General features: G+C 40.4%; 1 protein-coding gene across 1 annotated transcript in view; it reads left to right on the top strand.

Annotated features, from left to right (window-relative positions):
- The window catches only part of tenm2a (teneurin transmembrane protein 2a), a 296,883-nt gene that overhangs the window by 57,043 nt on the left and 219,888 nt on the right, over positions 1-19,952 (top strand). Inside the window, exon 2 of the mRNA XM_016672797.1 lies at positions 11,265-11,624. Within this exon, the coding sequence (XP_016528283.1) occupies positions 11,399-11,624 (226 nt within the window). The 5' untranslated portion in view covers positions 11,265-11,398. The remainder of the gene's footprint in view (positions 1-11,264; positions 11,625-19,952) is intronic.

Raw genomic sequence — 19,952 nt, 5'->3', positions numbered from 1 at the left:
GTGTGTGTGTGTGTGTGTGTGAGCGCTGACACTGCTTCTAATCCATTTGTCCTTAAATTGGAATTTTGGCATTCCAAGTTGGAAAAAATCCACTAACAGGTGGACCTCTAGCTTAAAATATTTGTAATTACATGCTAGCACCTCTGTGAAGATCAATAATGGCTTCCATGTCAGTGATATCTGCATTCATAGGTGTCTCAGTCACACTTTGGATTAATGAGTAACACACACAGCACTAGCATAATGCAATAGTCAGGCAGATTTGGAGTTAAAATGTCTAAAACGTTGAAGGAAACCTTGCTCTTAGCTTGTTTGGCTAGTGAATGTTAGCGTCTCCTACCTGTCATTTCAGATCTCATGTTAAGAACACCTTTTCTGATTTATATGTCAAGATTTGATTCCTGACTGAAAAATGGATGATCATGGTTAGTTTAAGCTTTGAACACAAAGCAAAGCTTTGATTCTGTTTTAATATACGCTAGCTGTTTGAAAGCTAAATGTTTGCCTGACTGAAACGATTGTCTTGGATGCTACGCTTCTAAATTGGCAGAAGACAGACCAAGTTCAGCACGATGTTTGCGACCGTACACCCGGCTGCTGTTCTGTCTTGCTCCGTATTTTGTGTCTGACTGAAAAAGACAAAAAGTAATTCAAAACTTTTCTCATCACATGCCAAAATACCGTCGTGTGAAAGTAGCCAGAAAATAAACTGAGCTGCCGTCTCAACACTATTACATGCTACATTTGCAAAACGGAGCCAGTGTTACTAAAGATTAGAGTAAAATAGGGATTAAGAATTGAGTGAACTCAATTTCATTGTGTTTTCTGTACATTATTGCTTCGACGTATTGCGTGAAAAAACAAAACAAAATGGAAGTGTAACAGAAACCGTGCCAGGAACCGTGCCAAGTCGATGACGAGCGGTTTCTTGTAAACCTGTCGCCAACTTTGACGTCTGACTGAAATGGGCCTTTATGGGCTCTGGAAAAAGCCCGAGCTAAGGCGTAAATTTGGAAAAATATTAAGCTGCGCCGCGCTGCTAGTGTGTAGGTCCTTTAATATAGATAAGTACTCGACAAATATTGATTTCTTGGCACTTTATTCTGTGTAAAAACTGTAACAGCCAGTTGCCCCTTAGGTGGACCTCTGGCATTTCTCGCTGGTGAGTAAAATAATTCCACACCTCAGCTGCTTTTTGCAACAGGCCGACTTCATAATGGAAGCGTGTTTGTTCGGTTATTCCAACTATATCCTCCCTGCTGCAGCCGTGTCCCATTCCCACAGCTCATTCTCATCTTGTCCGTCATTTCTCCCATGAGTTTTTGAGCTATGTGTAATTACCCAGTTTGTTTGCACTTTGGCTCTAACTGCCTGTCTTGTTACAGCCAGCTTGTGTTAACAGTAAGTTTGCGTGTGCGTGCGTGTGTGTGGGGTTGCATGCATGTGCCAATCAGTCTTTAGCAAATGTGGGTATGAGAGAGAGAGGGAGGCAGAAGTAACGCAACAGTGCAAGTGTGTTTCCTAGAACATGTGTGCGTCACCCTGAGCGCACTCTGGCAGACGCAGGGAGACAGAGAGAGGGACCTTGTCGTCTCTAATCCCTTTGTTTTGAGTCAGATTAGAGCTCTGCGAGGCGTTCGCGAGGCCTGCAGAATGTGGATTTAAGGATTAGTCTAATAAACAGAGGCTCTGTGGCACTCTGCAGCCCAGTCTGGAGATTACACAGGCACCGAGAGCAAGGAGGAGAAAGGGATGGATTTCTCCCATCTCCACACCCTCCCATTCTTGCCTTCGTTCATTTCCGTCTCGGCAAATGAGGGGATGAGATGGGAGAGGCGTAAGGGGGAGGGAGAAATGAAGGTGGATAAGATCCGCTCACGGCTCCCGATCCGTGCGGCAGCTTTCATCCACTCGGCTCCCTGCAGAGACCGTAACCGTGAGCCACATAAGCAAACCTTGGGATGTCTGACTCGTAACCTGCACTCTTGGTTGACCTCAGCGGTGCTTCATGACCGCCGCGTTCAGACTTGAGCATCTTATTCACGTACAATACTCAGCACAGCTAAGACAGATGCATAGATGCATAAAGGATACAGTTAATGCCGCGTCTTGCAAAAGTTTTAGAACCCCTCTGATCTTTTCATACTTTGAAATGGTACAACCATTAATGTAATGCATTTTATGTGTCAAAACGACACAATGTGGCAATTGTGCATTATTTTATTTTTATATATTTTCTTCATACAAATACATTTCTGAACAGTATGGCATTCAGTTGTACTCAGCTCTCCCAAAAAACTTAAATTGAGAATTTTAAATTCATTAAATTCACCTTTCTTCCTTTATTATTTTTCCATTAAAGGAGATACTTTCTTGCGTGTTTTTCCTTGTTTGTACAGTTAGAGCGCGTGGAGAGACACGTGGTTCGTAGTTGGGTCAGGCCGCTTACATTTTCAGATGATGGACTGGACATGTGCTCTTTGTGATGCTCAAAGCTTTGAATATTGTTTTATACTTCAACCTTTCAAAAACCAGCTGCCTTCAGACAGAGATTATATTAAAAGCAGGTAGCTCTTATTGGCTTATTAGGTTGCTTTTAGGTTATTTAGGGACTAGGGGGTTGAATACATACAGACTTTAAACTTCAAAATGATGTGCTACTTTTGCTATTACAAACTCTGGAAAAAATCAAGGTCTAATACTCTTCCAAAAGGCTATAATTAGAAGAATAAGAAGAAAAAGAACGATGGGGGGAACTAACAAGTCATGTTCCATTAACTTTTCAGCTGTGAATTGGAGCTAAGCTATTGTTCTTCCATTCTTTGGAAGCATAACAACGCTCAGGGACACAAAACTTATTAGAACTGGTTCCATTACACAGCGTTGCATCTTGTTTTATATTTAGAGTGACCTTATTGTTGTGCCAGTGCAGATGAAAGGAACCCTAATTTGTAAAAGGGGGAAAAAAAAAAAAGTGTCCACACAGTTATTATGTGCTCACTTGCTAACAAGAAGCTAAAAATAGGATGGGAAGTTTGGCATGGTTTTCTGCACATTATGGCACTCTTTGACATTTAAACCCAGGCTGCATGGAATAATTGAACTCTGCCAATGCAGGAATTATGAGAACAAATCGACAGCTCTGGATGTGTTAGAGAGTTAGCGTAAAGTGATAGATGACACGTCTGTATGAGCGGATTTATTTTTATTTTTTCATCTGTAAGGTATTTGGTTAGATGTGTGGAAGAGAGACAGATGAAATGTTTCCTGCCCTTTGCTCTCCTCGGGCTTTGGCTCACAGAAGCTCTTGGGTCCAGAATGGAAGTCGGTTTCCAGCTGAATTCAAGCCATTCACACGTTTCCCTTCGCCATCCCTTTGCCCTGCCTTGCGTGTGTAAGGATGCATGTATGCACTTTCAGAGGAGATTGCGTGATGTATGACTCTTGCGGAAAAAGGAACACTTTTTATTCAGAGCCGAGTGGAAAAACAAAGCTCACATGGGGCGGAGTGAACTGTGTGCTATGCAGGAAATAACTGGGTTCAGAGAGCAATTATTTAGCTAGAAATAAGACATTAATTCTCTTTGAACTGTATGTCTTTAAAGAGATATACCTGGAATGCCACCACAACCCTTGCTTTCGAGTATAAATGATACTTTTGGCAATTAAAAGTAAATTATTCCTTCTACATTCTACATTAGTGTAAAATGGATAAGGATTTACATGTTAAGAGGGGAAGTAAAGTGAAGTGGATGCTGCCTTTGTTTGCAAATCTAAATGTGTAACTGGATTCCAGCTTGAACCGTTTGACAAATATTTTAATCTCGACTATATTTGTACTCTCAGTTGGGTGTTGTTGTTTTTTTTTTTTGTTTTTTTCCTGAAGTCAAGATGCGCACCACTTTTTTTGATGATCTGTAATTGAGTACAAGTCTGATTCAAGCATTTGGTTTTTTTTCCCCTCTATTCTCATGCGACCTCTCCATGCACAGCTCTCTCTGTCTACTCTTTTGTTTCTCCCAGTCATTCAGACTCTTCCAGGCTTTGTCTTTGTGAACAAACTGTGTAAACAACTTAATTTGAGCGACTGTGTGCACACACACACGCGTGGGCACGCACACGAAGCAGCAGAAAATTGAAGCCAAATACTTCAGAGCTCCAATTTTGTCATTTCTGATAACAGGGCCTGGTTTTTCAAAAGGCCACTTTTTTTATTTTCTGCTATACAAATACAAATTTCATTCATATTATAAAAGAAGAAACATGGACAAATATATATAAAAAAAAAAAAAGATTTTCAAATGAACAATTTCATCTCCTGTTGACAGAGTTTTGGAAGAATGGGTGAATTTTCTGATGGAAAGGCTCCACGCTGTGTTTTAGCAGGCTTGCAGCCTGCAGTCTTTTTAGCTGGTTGCTGTTTTTGCTGTTGTTACAATTAAATTAAATGAGCTAGGTAAGGGCTTTAAGGGCTGCATTACAGACTCTTGTTTTTGAACCCTCATATTGCACGGGACGATTTTAAACTCTCGTCTAGTTCACAGAGAAGTCATTTAAAACACTTCAAACGAGGAGACAACTTAAAATTGTCCAAATAATAGATTAACTTCATGCATGCTGTTAAGAAAAAAAAGAACAAATTGTTGTGTATCTTACTTGTGCAACAATGTAATACAAAGATACAAGCCAGTAAGTGAATATCTTTACAGAATTGCATTTTCTATGCATCTAATATTATAACTTTTACTACATGATCAATTATGTAAAACAAAAAAAGACTAATGAAAAATGCAGCTTTGAATGACACATATGAGACGTTGTGAAATGTATGTAATGCTTCACAAATATGGCACACCTGACCAGATGATACTATTCATAATCTCATGCTGTGATATGCAAACTCTCTGTCTGTGCTGATGAAGATTTACTTTCTAAGCCGGATGTTTGAAGTTTGCAGATTTTATCCTTTTTCTTATTAATTCTGCTTATGATTTACGACCACATGGGGCCACTACTGTGTATATAAACTATATGGAGTTGAAATCCATCCCAAGGGGATCAGAAAAGAAGAAAACTGAGATCCTGAGGCTATGAACCCCCTTTACGTTGTGCTCCCTTCAGCGGCACATCATAAACAACACACACACTTTGTAGACATTGAAGGACTTGATGTTTCACACATTTCTTTTAAGTCATGTATGCTTAGATCCACTGAAGACTCATTTTTAGATACACCAACAAACATGATTGGTTAAAACACTGTGATATAGATAGAGCCTGTTGTTGTTCTACGCTCCTGCACAGACAGATCACGTTTACTTGTCTCTCTTTCTTGCCTCTTAGCATTACCTTTTTAAATGACCGTTTTTAAGTTTTGCTGAAAAGCCTCAGACTGTTTGTACTTCAGGCTCCAGTTAGACTCTAATAGACAAAAGTTGTCAAGACGGCACAGACAGATGAAAATCTGTCCAGAAATGTCCTTCAGTTATTTATTTCTAAGTCATATCACCGTTGCTTTGTCTTCTTTGCTTTGTCTGTGAGAATTCAGGGTAGGTGGTTCTGTACTACCGTATGTTGAGAGTGACTAAATGCTGTTGGAGCATCCTCCAAGTTGGCTGCAGTTGGGAGTCATCTGGACAGGAAGTGTCCCACAGTGTGATGCCCCCTGAGCTCCATCGATGCCCGTGCTCCCACGTCCTCTTCGTGCTTATTTAATTGCAAAAAATAAAAAATGAGAGCAGTGGCTGGGTGTGAGATCTTTTGCAGTTAATTGTATTTGGGTGTAATGCCAATGTACATGTAACCATTACAAATGCAGTGCAATAATATGCGGAGCCAGGCCCGGTTGATTGCGATCAGCAACCTCCCCAGAGCTGGGTGCCTCTGCAGTGTCTTCAGGCAGATTGGAGGCATGATGCAATAAAACACAAAATACCTGAGGCAATGTTGAGCCATAAATGCACCAATGCACGTATTTGAGAGATGCTCCTCTCCCTGTGTGAAGCCTCCCTTTGACATTATTTTAGTGAGCATGAAATATGCAGTTGAATTTTTCATTTCCCTCGCACCCCTGATTTTTAATACAATCTAATTTATATTGAATAATCATTAATTAAATGGTGTACATAAATTCAAAGCATGGAGAAAAACATACATCTACTGTATGTGTCTTATAAAACCTTCAAAAATCAGTTTTCCTATGAAATCCTGTTTTATTTCCCAATCCAGCTTGAGTTGAAAGGGGAAAAAAAAACCCATCTTGTCTGAAGCTCTGTAATCCTGTTATGTCATTAACTTCCTATGAACCGAATACGAGTTGTAGTTACAGCGAACTGACACTGTGTTTTCATCACGTCGTCTACAGCCTTTATTTGAAGAAAAAGAAAAAGGTCATTATCTTCTCCAAACCTCACCTGTGTAATTCTGAAAATGAATTCCTCGTTCTCTCCGTCACCGTACGATTACATTTCTCATTCTGCCCGGGTTTCACGGTCACTTTATGGTCTCTTTCCTCCTTCTTGCGACTCTTTCCTCGGCCGTCAAGGAAACTACCTGTGAGCTCGGCCGGATGTTTGTGCGCCGTTTCCGTGGCAGATCCGTTTCTCCATCTGCCAGCCGTTGCTGTCCGGATCGTTAGATGAGTACGTGTGTAGCCGACAGGTAGCGCGACAGTAAAGTGCGCTGTGTAATTTGTGCAAATGAGAGCGAGTGATACATGATAAACGCCCAGTGTGATGATCAGGAGAGATATCGCCAGCATTATGGGAAATGGAAAGCTGGCCGTGGGCTCCGGTGGACCTTCAGACGAACAAGAGTTGAGACATGCGGCTAAAATAGTTGAGAAAAGGCTATTAAGTTTTTGGACTATCTCACCCAGGATCAAGACTTGAAAGCATAAAATAAAACCTTGATGAAGGTAAGAAAAAAGTGACATTGGAAAGAATGAAAGAAAAAGTAAAACATACACAACAAAGTGTGTGTTTCATCACAACCCACTGGGTTGCCATCTTAAACAATGTTTTCAAAGGTGCACCTTTAAAGTATTTCTTTCTGTTCTTTTTGTTTTGTTTTTCATGTCTAAACTTTTCTAAACTTTTCTCTGTGTGTGTGTGTGCGTGTGCGTGTGTGTGTGTGTGTGTTTACCACCACGTATGCATTATCAACTGAGTGAAAATAATCAAATAAACATTATGCGTCAGTCTTCCCTTTATAAAGTCACAACTCTCAAACACGTTTTAATGATGAATAGCCACAATGAAGATGGTCAGGGAGTAAAACGAACAATAAAGACGAGTGCCGCTGCACTTCTGGTTATTTTGTACTGACCATTTTTGACAGCCGATTATTGTGATCTCTTAAGTTTTCATCTTCTTTTTCAATCGCACTGAGGAGCAAATCTACAATTAAATGGTTTACCTGGATCTTTACGTGTACAGTCTATGTCCTTTACGATAAATCCTAAAATGTACTCCTATGCTTTTTCTTTGCTGCTCGGTTTAGAAAAGTTTATTTTTGAGGGTTTCTTTGCTACTGTTCCATGGAAATGCCAGTTTTTGCTTTGGTTTGTGCTTCCTGCGCACAAGGTTCCAGGTTCCTTGTTATCACGCCAGTCCGGCCTGGTGTCAGTCCTTTACAGTCCTCTATATAAATAGTACTAGGTTTCATTTTTCCCCATGTCAGAGCAGTCAGTTTCACCATTATCCACCTGCCTTTGGAGCCTTACTTGCATTAGGGTCCTCCCTATCAATCCCTCACAGCTACAACAAACAAAGGCTTCCTATAAGAGTCCTCTGCCTTAAAATGGCAGCAGTGCTAGGAACTGGGTTGTTTTGCTGCTGCTTTAGTGGAAAAAAACAATAAATCAATTAATATTTATGGAATAGTCATTGTGAAAACAACATTAAAATGAAATATGTTTGCATTGTAAAGGATATACAATATATAGCCTATTTTACAGTCCCTTTGGGGGAATTAGCTTTGGACTAAAGTGCTGTCACTTTAGCCGCCCACACAGAAGATCAATAAAAAGAAAATAGAAATAGACAATAATCCACCAGCAACCAGACTCATATACAAATCAGTCAGAGTAGCATGCAGCGGGCAGTAGCCATATTATAAATGTTTTAATAAGTATTGTTGATGTTGTGGTTGAAAGAAAAATGAGTGCGCTATCTCGGATGACGTAAGATTGTTTTGTTTTTATTTTTCTTTTATTGAATGAATTGCTTCATCAAACCATGTTGCTTGGCTTGGCAGCTTACAATACTCTCAATTTTTTTTTTTTGCTAAGTTTATGTATTGAAATAAATTTGGCAGGTTTCTTTCTCATGCTTAACTGCAGTGTATCTGACAAAACCAGGGTAAACTGTCCCAGCTAGCTAACACACCCAGCGTGCGACAAACACAAGTTGACGTGTTTGTCGTGCTCTCGTTCAGGCCAGGTCAAGCAGTTGCTGGTCTTTTGGAAATATCTAAGATCAATTTTGCCTCAGAATACTGTTGGGATCTGGTCATTTCTCCCAGGCTTCAGAAACCAATTCATCGATTCTCGGCGTAATCAGGACAAACGGGGTTTTTTCCCAGAGGGAACATAGTACAGCTGCAGCTCCTGTAAAATGTGGCTGGCCGTAAATGTTTCAACAGTTTCCCTGTTTTTAACAAGTAACAAGTCATTTGTTATCAGTTTATATATTGAAAAATACGCATAAAAACAAACCTGTGCAGCAGCTTTCCAAGACTTTTGATTCCCAGTGAAGCAGAGGATTCGCCTAAGCAATTATGACTTTTTGGACAGCGGCGTGTCTCCAGTGTGACTAAGCTGTCCATTTGAACAAAATTCTGCTATGACCAATAAATAGCGGTCGTCTCCCCGCTGTCATTGCTCCATCAGATCCGATATCAAATATTAAGGTAAAGGTTTCGCAGGAGACCAACCTCTTCGCTGTCCAAACAGAACATTGTTAAGGTCCTTGTTTACATGCTGCATGTGTAGTTGTAGCCGTAAATAAGTCATCTTTGTTGACCAAGTGGGAGAACTCAGTGGTATTTTTGTTTATTTAGGTCGACTTTCACAAGCCATCCACCATCTTCTACTCATCATTGAAGTCCATCCTTATTTCCATAAAACCAAAAAAAAAAAAATCTAAATCTAAAGATCTAAAAACACTTAGTGTTCCTGGAGAAGGACATGCTTGCTGAGGGCATGTGTATGCGTGTGTATGCGTGTGTATGCGTGTGTATGCGTGTGTATGCGTGTGTATGCGTGTGTATGCATGTGTATGCATGTGTATGCGTGTGTATGCATGTGTATGCGTGTGTATGCGTGTGTATGCATGTGTGTGCAGCCGATTCTCATTGTCCTCCTCTATCGAGGATTGCACTGAGGTTGCCACTGTGCCTCTAATATTGATGGGCGTGTAAGGAATTAAAATCCTGTCATAAATCAGTTATAACACTACTGAGAACAATTGTCATTTTGTAGTCCAAACAATCCAATTGCCATCAAGCTGAATAATGCAACCAGTCGATTTCTTGCACTTTTGGGAAACGAGCTCAAGCTGCAAGCTTATTTTACTGTTAAACACGAGCTTGTGTTGTTTCCCCAGAGTTTAAACCAACACTTTAAAACAGCCAAAACGAATTATTCCCCCAACATACAACCGCTGACCATCGCGGCGGCTCTTCTATGTACTCTCGTCCGTTGTTTGGATATTACCAGTCAAAGTGTCTCCGCATTTCCTGAGCCTGTATCCCACTCTATTTCCTCGTCCTCCATACAAGGTACAAACACATTAAGGTTGAACTCCTAATAGCCTGTGTGATGGATGCCCGAGAATAATGAGCTCTTTATGAGACTTAATACCTACTGTTAATCAATGGACATAGCAGGGCACTTTTCAATAGTACCTTCCAAGCATTTTAAAATGAGCCCTCATAGAATAGATTGACTCACATACTAAAACCTCCCTTTTTTTCTTCTTCTTCTTCTTTTTGTCTCCGCTCTTGTTCTTCTCCCATTGGAGTGTGCAATTAGCAACATAACATATTCAAAATCAGCTGATGGCTGTTCTTCAGAAATGCCCTCTCCCGCTCTGATATGTGCTGAGTGCCGTCCAGACCGAGAAGCTTTGAGAGATTGAAAACGCAATGCTCGGCTCTAATGCAGTGGGTGGACCAGACTTTCCTCAGCCTCAAGTAATAGAACCGTGAATGACCTATTTATTGCCGTGAATATCAAATCCCGGCAGCCGCTGGAAGTGTTCCTGTCAATTTCAGCTGGTTCTCGCGCTGTTGTTCTTTGAACTTCGGCTCCCGAGCGTATTGCACTGCTCAAGGCTGTTCGACGAAGTATCATGGTTTATTAGCATCATGTTCATTTATAGCCTGCATTCATAAATGATATGGTTTTAGAAATTAAATGGTTACTGGCGTTGCTAGAGCGAACAGATCAAACAATAAGTGCTGAGGTAATTGCAAAAAAAAAAACACAAAAAAACAGGCATGTCTTTGCAAGTCGGGATGTAGGCCGGGGAGAGTTCAGGTGACACCATTTTCTGTGCAGATCTTTAAATACACGTCACTGTGTGTGTGTGTGTGTGTGTGTGTGTGTGTGTGTGTTTGTTTTTGTTGTGTGCTGTTTGTGTGAGTGCGTGCATTTGGGTGTGTTTGATTATCCCTTACAGGCTCTAAGGGAGCCAGATCCATTCTCACTCTGATAATGAGGGAGAGACTTCCAATGCCCTTAAGTCATTTCTCCTCCCCTTCCATCCTGCGTTTTGCATCCGGCAGCGTTTCTCTTTCTTTGGCCTGTACCTTCTTCCGATGCAGATTATCTGTCTGCGTCGCCGTCACACCGCCCGGTCTTTTTCAGCCGCTTTCGTGGAAATTCGTGCATGGCTTCCTTCAGTTCGGGCTGACTGGACTGTGTTTGAGTCGCTCACTGTTTTTATGGAATAGATTTGTGTGCCAGATGACTATTTTTCATCAGCACGGTCGATGGCTGAGTATCTCTGTGGACCACAGGGCTGGCAGCTCTGTTTCTCCCCACAATAGCCTTACTTATCCTGCGTCAATACTCCAATGTGTTGTATATTTGCCCGGTTGCTCAAATGTCCATTCGTAGTGCTCCCTCTTACCTAACTCTCCCTGTGGGGTCCGCTGGGAGTGGAAGGCAAGAGTGAGTCACGGCGGAACCTCTGTTAATTTTACTCTAACTTTTCACTCCTCTGCTCTTTCCGCTTCCCCCTCCTACCTTTGTTTTTCAGGTGACCGAAATATCAGCGGACTCTGTGGGGGGGGCACTTTAGGAGGCCTCTCCACCCCCTCCCCTACGTTGACGCTTCCCTCCCTCGCTGCAGCGTTTACCCCAGAGGATCGCCGTACTTAACCCAGCATCAGCATGGACCTAAAAGACCGGAGGAATCGCTCCCTCACCAGGAGCCGCTGCTCCAAAGACTCCCAGTACAACACCTCCTCGCTCGATGCAGACGAGCGCCGCGTGCCCACCCAGAAGTCGTACAGCTCCAGCGAGACGCTGAAGGCCTTCGATCATGAGCAGAGGCTTCACTATGGCGGCTGCGTGACAGATTTGGTACACCACGAGTCTGATGAGTACTCCAGGCAAGGTGGGTCTGCGGAGCAAATAATCCATCTGAAATGCATAATTGCGCAGTCAGATAAGAAGCTTAATCCTAACTGTGCTGGACTGAAGGTATTACATGGTGACAGAGCTTGTTTTTTTGCTATTTAAAAGCCAGTTCGATATGCATTGCCAGAAACTTAATTGGGACGCTCTGTTTATTCTACTGAAATGTCTATAAGTTTCCCATCGCCAGCAACTTTCTTAGTGTTGCCCGTAAACTTTTTGAATTCAGGATACAATATGGTGCCAATATGTAACATACATTATGTCTACACATGGAAAACATATAGAAAATATTAAAATATGATAATTTCATTGAAAAGCAACAGATTACCCAGTGCACTCAGATTTGAAGTTGCTGTCATGCTGCTTCTTATCTTTCCATGTAAATCGGTGTAAGTAAAATAATATTCTACCTGTGTCTAAATGTAAAAAATGAAGCATGAAGTCAATTTTAAGTCAGATGCTTTCAATCCTTTTAATGGGGTGTATATCGGGATGAAGGGCTGAAAATCTTTGCAGTGTCACTGCAAAGACTAAGGTATCAACCAATGCTATTTTTTTTCTTCTTCTTTTCATACTTTATGAATGTATGACGTACAAGCATGAAGAATGAGCGCTTTATGAGCATAATCAAGAGGTCAAATAGTTATTATGTTTGCCACATCAAGTATTTGGCATACCTGGTTGAAGGAAGCTCCTGCATATCTGGAGAAATATATGGGCAGCACGTTTGGGCAGCACTTCCTTAAATGTCGTCCCAGTGGTACCTGTGGATTCGTGTGATGTCCATGGCATCTCTGAGTTGCAGTATTTGCACCAGAGAGTCTTTCTGCATCTCCAAAAGATCTCTGGTAGCCAGGCTGGCAATCAGTTTACATGCGCCACATTGGCAGATTTGTATAAATGCTGGAGCATAATTTACACAGAGCAATGCAGTTGCTATGGAAACAAAGTAGATGTGCATCAGCGTGACATGGGTATAAATGGTGGAAAATGCATGCTAAGCTAACCTAGCTAACCTATTAATGACCCATTTGAAGCAACACTAAAATCTTCCTCTAACGGCAGTTTATTTTAAAAAAATATGTTATAGTGTACCAAGTCATTACAAAAATATCCAAAAGCATAAAGGAGAGGTTTTCAAGCAAAACATATTAGCATAAGCACAAAGAAGTCTGGTAAAATAAAATGCAAACTAATGGATTGTAGCAGCTTCCATTAAAAAAAATAATTTCTTATACCGTCAATGCTTGTCGGTATAAATTGTTTATTCCACCGTGTGTCGATAAACAAGTTTTAGTAATTTTGTTCTGTCAAATATTAAGTACATCTTGACTCACACGATAAGATGGTTGAACCCCTATTTTCTCTGAAGTCAGCACGTCTTAGTCAGCTGCAAAAACAATCAGATTTCCTACTGTATTTTAGCGTGAGGCCTAAAGCAGATATTTAGCACTAGCAAAGCTGTCATAATGAACTTTTGTATCCCCCGGTGAGCAAGTTAGCCGATAGGCCGATAGGTCATCTCTGAAGGGTTGGGTCAGCTCCCTTAGCCATGTCTTTAGACTGTCCCCGTGTGTGTCTGCGTGTACATGCGTTCCTGTGTGTACTTTGCAAAAGGAGGAGGGGAGGGGACGGGACATGAAACAGAACGTATCGATCCTTGGCTGGTGAAAAGAGTCAGACTCAATGGGATTGATCTCTGCTAAGCTCTGTTTTCTCTGTATGGAAACAGACAGGAGAGGAAGCCAGCTCACAGCAACACAACAATGTGGAGCATAGTAGAAAACCACTGAAACACAGCTCACAAATAATCATAATAATAAAAATATTCGTTTAAAAAATGTCAATGTTCCTTGCGGAATACTGTTGCTGCAGCCTGAAAGGACAAAAACCTACCAGCGATGTCTCACTTTGTGTGGCTGCGAGAGAAATTAGGAGAAATGGATCAATCTCGTGGCGGTTCGGGGAACAAAATACTCGACAGCACAGCGCAAAGGGAGAAATGTGCTGCAAAGAAAGGGATACGACACGAGGACATACTTCTATAGAGGCAAAGGTAAGAGCAGAAAATTGAGGATTGATTGGCAGAGTCCATGATAGACTGAAAGTCAGTGGTGTGTGCCGCTCGGACACACTCCAGTGCTGCACTGAGCTGACCTCACACCGGGCGATAGCTGGTCGATACCTCAGTACTCTCAGCCTATCGGCTCCATCGAAAGCCCAGAGCCACAGATGCATCGTGGGAAGTGTGGCCACAGGAGACCAACAGTGTTGCAGCACCATATGGACTGTGACACTATGGGAGGAGGAGTAGTGCTGGAAGGACAGAGGAAGAGAAGGAGTTGGAGTGTGAAAGAGTGATAGGAGAGAAGCAGCAGACAAGAGTTTTCTTGTTATTCCGAGATATTTTTTGCAACCAGAACACGAGAAAGTGAGGGAGTTGGGCAGACACTGTCTTCTTGTTCCTACTGCTGCCGCTTGAAGCTTCTAGGTAAAGTGGTAAAAAGGAAAATAATATTCATAGCTTTTTGGTAGAAACAACCCCCAACTGTTCATATTGAGGATAATTTTTCTTTTTGTTAATTTAAAAGCTGGGAGATATCTCTAAGGTGACTTTTAGTGGCTAAACTAGTGGGCAGTATTACTTTTTCCATGGCTGACGGGGGCTGAACTAACAAATGACATTAAGTTTCTAATTCAGTTATAATTTCCTTGCGGTTGGGTGTTTCTGAACTTTTTGGGAAGTTTACCCAAAGCTTTTCTCAGCACATTTTTTTTTTTCACGCTCACAGTAGCTCACTCCAGTTCGCAGTATTTCTTTGACTCTTGTTACATCTGCTGTAAAATAGAGCATCCAAGTATTTTTTTTTTTACCTTTATTTCACCAGGAAAATCCCATTTGAGATTAAAAACCTCTTTTGCACGAAAAAGAGTGATAACACAAATTGTTTCTAAGCTATACAGTCTCAAATAGCATAGATGCAAGACTCCTGAATGTTTCTTGCATCTGGAGTTTGTTCTTGGAAAGTCCTTTTTGAGTGTTTTGGGACAATATTTATGCTTATTTCGCCATTCGGTCTTTCTTTGCGTTTCTGCTGTAGTAATTTTTGAAAGCTACTCTAATATAAAATGCCCCTTTTGAATGAGAAAAACAAACATGACGCCTAATCTTCATTTCTCTTCAAAGAGTAGCGGTTTATAATTAGTCTACAGCAACGCCTTCAAATCGTCTCCTGCAAATGAGATTAATTGACAGATTGAACATAAATCACTTAACAGCTGTGTCCAGCAGTGGAGAAACAGCTCATTAATTAAAAATACCAAAAAGTTATGTTATTTTTTTTTTCCTCTTACAAGCAACATCATGATGCATTTTTCGTGAATGCAGCTTACGTTTACGTTTTTAAGTAGAGTGACCTGCAAAAAAAATAAAATAAAAAAAAATAAAATAACAGAATGAATGAGATTTTAAACCTCTAAAAAACTTGCAAATTAGAAATCTGGGTTATCAAAAGGATGTTTGTCGTGTAAAACCTAAAGGTTTGCTGATGTTTCTAAGTACAGCTAATATACAAAATGAAACTGGTAAAAAAAACAACAACAAAAAAAGATACAACGTAACAGATGATCTAAACCCACTGAGTCCTGTTTAGGTGAGAACCTGGACAGACCAGCAGTCTGTCACACGTATGACATGTAACGCCTGCCTACGCAAGCGAAATGCATTTGAACATTAATCCGTTCTACAGGAAAATGTGGCTGAAACATGGGTAAAACGTTCGCACAAACACATTTATGTTTCAGTGAAGTTAAAAAGTGGGGCTCAAAAACACTTTTAAAAAAATGTGAACATAATTTTTCAGAACAAATAAAGAGACATGACCCAGCTAGGAAAAAAAAAAAAGCAATAAGACTGATTTCTAAAGTTGTCCAGTGTTTATATTGTAAAGCCAATAATCTTAGCTTTATGTTTTTGTTTGATTTCTGTTGACTTTAAAGATATTTTCCCCTCTGTTCTGCCACTTTTCTATTATAATAATAATAACAAACTTCATATAAGATACTCTGCCAAATGCGGCATCCGAGAAGTTAATCCGATGTTGTATATATTACTCTGCTCTAGATACGAGAAACTCAAAATCCACAAAACAAGCATTAATTTTCATAAAAACATATATATATAGATAGATAGATAGATAGATAGATAGATAGATAGATAGATAGATAGATAGATAGATAGATAGATAGATAGATAGATAGATAGATAGATACCTCCTCCACCTCCTCCTCCTCTTTTTTTAATATATGTACGTACATTTCCTAGGTAACACATTTTTATATTAGTTTTAGTTTCAAATCCTTCACACTTGTGACAGAAATGCTCGTGACTTGTGTTATGTAGACGAGGTGTGTTTTGTCAAGGTTGGCGGTCTTGTTGAAAAATGAACGTAGCGATATTGAGGGATTGTTTCTCTTTGCCTGTACAGCGGTGACAAATGTAGATCAACACAACTCTACAAGCTCGACCTGCTAAACGGTCATATTTTACCAACTCCTGCATTACAGCAGCAGCAGCAGCAGCTGTGTCAAGGTGAAAACCGGTTTAAACATTTATGCGGGTGCCGAACTGCCTGCATGACATTACCGCGTGCGCTAAAAGCCCAATCCAGTACAAGCTCCCAACATTAAGCTTCAGGTCTAAATGTGCACATTTCGAAACGAGCCCCTTTTTCACCCCCGTCGTCGTTTACGTGTTTGAAAACGTAGACGTCATCTTAGAGATCCCAGTAAAACAAAGTTCAGCGGTGTATCCCGACAAACCAGCCAACCCTCTTCCTCTTCCTCCACCTCCTCCTCCTCCTTTTATAGTATCTCAACTCCACTGTTTCCCCATTACGCTCTTATTACCTACTCTGCTTGGATAAGCACAGCCAAATAACACATTCTCCCCTCAAACATAACACGCAGCCGCCTGGAAAGCTCATTAGAGGCACTCACAATTTAACACCACAAAACAAAAAAATATTTGAGCCATCAGTGATGCCAATAAGGCATGGGGGCTCGTTCTCAGAACACCCAAGCACATTTTTATTTGACTTTGCTTTAAAATGGAGACGGGTCTTCTATACTTGGCATGTTTTCAGTCCGAGTTATCAGTTATTTCTAAGGCGATCTGGTAAAAAAGAAAAAAGAAAGAAAATGCATTAAAAAAAGATTTGAAAAGCAGTCCCTCTACTGCCTCTATCTGTTGTCTTTCACCTTTTTATACATCTGATTCTATAGCCACATATTTTGGTCCCCAGCTCGCTGCGTGATTCCCATTTAGCTCGTTTTTGGGGTGTGCCGTGCCTTCTGAGTCCATCCCCGCGCAGCAGGCTGCGTGACAGCCGCCGCAGTCCCTGGAAGCTTTGGCCTTTCCTTTCAGAAGGAACCAAATGAGCTCCTCTTCATTCTCCTCTGCTGTTTTGCCCCCCCCAGGGGTCGAAACCACACAGAGAACTCCACCAGATAGTTGCCCGTCTCCCTGCCTGGACAACTCTCGGCATCATCTGCCGCCCTTCACTCCCTTTCGCGCTCTTCGTTTTTCTCACTTTCTTTTATGCCCTTTTCTGCTCTTCTGTCAGACATTTCACGTCTCTGCTTTCTCCGTCAACAGTTCCCCCATCTATTTTTCTCAATCTTGCTCTTCTTGTATTGTTGCTTTGGTGTTCATATCACATATTTCTTGTTCTGAGGATTCTCTGTGGACCTGGCGACAAGTGCAAGGCGGTGAGAGATTCGGGGCCTCGCAAATGTATTCGCACCCCTTGAAGTTTTTCTCTTGTTACAACAGAAAACTTTCAAATATTTTGAATATTATCAATATGAGACACAAACACAAATTACTGATTTTTTTTTTTTTAAACTAATAAGAATCTGCGATGTGCATTTGTGTCCAGCCCATTTTACTGGGATTCCCCTAAATAAAATCTGCATGTACGTGAATGTTGTCTAAGCAATTACATAAATCGAGTCACAGTCGCACCTTTATTTTGTTTTGCATTGACTCTAGTCCAAGTGATAATGATGATGGTGTTGCTTCACCTGGTCCAAACACTCATTATCTACCAGAGTAAATTTTTTTGCTTACACTGATCTAAAGGGCAATTGACTGCCAGAGGCATGGAGGAAGCTTAATTAACAGAAAGGGGGAAAAAAAATCTATTTCTTGGATCTTTTCCATTAATGACAAATATGTGCAAATGTATGTAATGTTACTAACAACCGTATCTTTTCACAATGTGTCTTCCTAAGGAAGATTTAACCACATAAAACTGGCAAAAAGGTAGAAAAAAAATTGAAACTCACCAATCAAAAACCACTTTAATGGATAGTTGTACATTTTTGTAATAATGTTGTATTCAAATGGTTATGGGGAGTTTATGTCTTCTGCAGCGGGTAACGTCGCTTAGTAGTAAATTCACACTAGTTAGCTGAAGCTTATGGCTGACCTGAGAGACATGGCAGAGTCTGACTGTCTAAATACAATGCCAGTCGCAATAATACCAGTTTGTGCAAATGTTATTTTAAAGTCCGTCATTAGACTTGTAGTTGGTTGCATTGAAATCAGTGACTAATTGCATTAGATATGAAGGTGGGATGTGATTCGACGCACTGATCTTCCTTTGTAAGACGTTAACTTTCAATCATGTAAAGGTTTTCTGGTCCTTGACTGAAGTAGGACAAGAAAGGCAGTAAAAAAAAAAAATCAATAAAACAACAATAAACAACTATCATATTTTGACTTTCTACTCTGATTTTATTTTTTTTTTAGAAATATGTTAGTCTGTCTAAATGATCTGTTCTCATTGGGGTTTTTTCCAAGACAGTCGCTATTGTCATTAGAGTACCGTCTCCTTTTTCATTGTCCTGTGCAAATAATTATTTAATGTTTCCATTGACAAGTTGTTTCTAATTGAAAGCTTGTTAAAGCTTCCTAGGTTTGGGCTTACATGAACCGCTTTGATAGTGTCACTGTAATTTTAGGACAGAATACCTTAATTTTGGTGTTGGACTCTCTTAAACTAGCTGCTATATTCAGGCTCTGGGACGAGCTGATTTATATTTATACTAAGTGAAAACATAAAGAGTTATGTACCGGTTGGGAAAAGAGGCAGCACATGGTCCAGTGCTGGGAATCGAACCGGGGACAACTGCGTTGAATACTGCAGCCTCTGTGTATGGTGTGCCTGATGGTATCACTGAGAAAAATAGAAGAAAAGCCTGACTAGGACGCTTATGTTTGACATGACAAGAACGTGCCATTTCAGCTCCTTCCTCCACAATCGTGAAACCAGGACATTTTGGGAACTCATTAAAAAATGCCTTTAAAAAATCCCAGCGGTTCACACAAATACTTTGAATCCATCTGTTAATTAATATCTATCTTTTTCTTCCAGACCTCCAATAGATCCAACAAAAGTTTAAAACAGTCTTTTTTTTTCTTTTTTTTTACTTTGCTTTAATGCTGGCACTTTTTACTTACACTGTCTGGCATTAGGGATTGCAGGCAGCGAACTGTTTCAGGTGTTATTTCTGTCGTCTCGTCCTTCCCTCAAACACATCCTGAGGTGTGCAATTTTACAGAGTCTTTGGTACTTTTTGTTTCAAGACACCTTAATCATTTTTCCATTTGCTGTGTGTTATGTCTGCCTTTTCCTTAAGTTCTGTTTTTTTTTGGGGCGGGGGGGCTTGTACAGCTGCTGAAATATAATTCATGTTTGCCATTTCAAACTGTCGGTGTTTGTGAACGCATCATCCTGATGAGTGTTTTTTAAGCAGCGCTGCAATCTGGAGTTGCACACACTGTTTAAAGCTAGATCTGATAACACCATCCAGCAATATTAAAAGAAGCTGAGAATAGTGATGCAAGTCTTAATGGTTCTCAACCTGATGAGTGATATTAAAAACAAACACCAGGGAAAGAAGTGACAATAACATATTTTTTCAGGTGCTAAACTGATTTTGTTTTTATTAATGTTCAAAAATTTTGGATTGTGTCATGCAAATTAAAATGAAAACTGATGTTTTAAGCATGGCACCCACAATATTTATTTTTTTTTCTCAAAAAAAAACAAAACTGAATCAACTGTTACTAAGCAAAAAAATCAACATATCACATAGGACTGTGCAGCTAAACAAATGCATCCATCAATTTTGTCTCCAAACGATCACACAACGAAATGTGAAATTATTTTTCTCTAGGTGTTATTTCCACTCTGCAAGTATTTTCTTTTCTTATCTTCTTGTTTTCTTTTTGTTTGTG

Source organism: Poecilia formosa, unplaced genomic scaffold (genome assembly GCF_000485575.1).
Source record: "Poecilia formosa unplaced genomic scaffold, Poecilia_formosa-5.1.2 Scaffold66, whole genome shotgun sequence".
In the NCBI taxonomy this organism is placed as follows: Eukaryota; Metazoa; Chordata; class Actinopteri; order Cyprinodontiformes; family Poeciliidae; genus Poecilia; species Poecilia formosa.
This window is presented reverse-complemented; position numbering and strand designations above follow the sequence as displayed.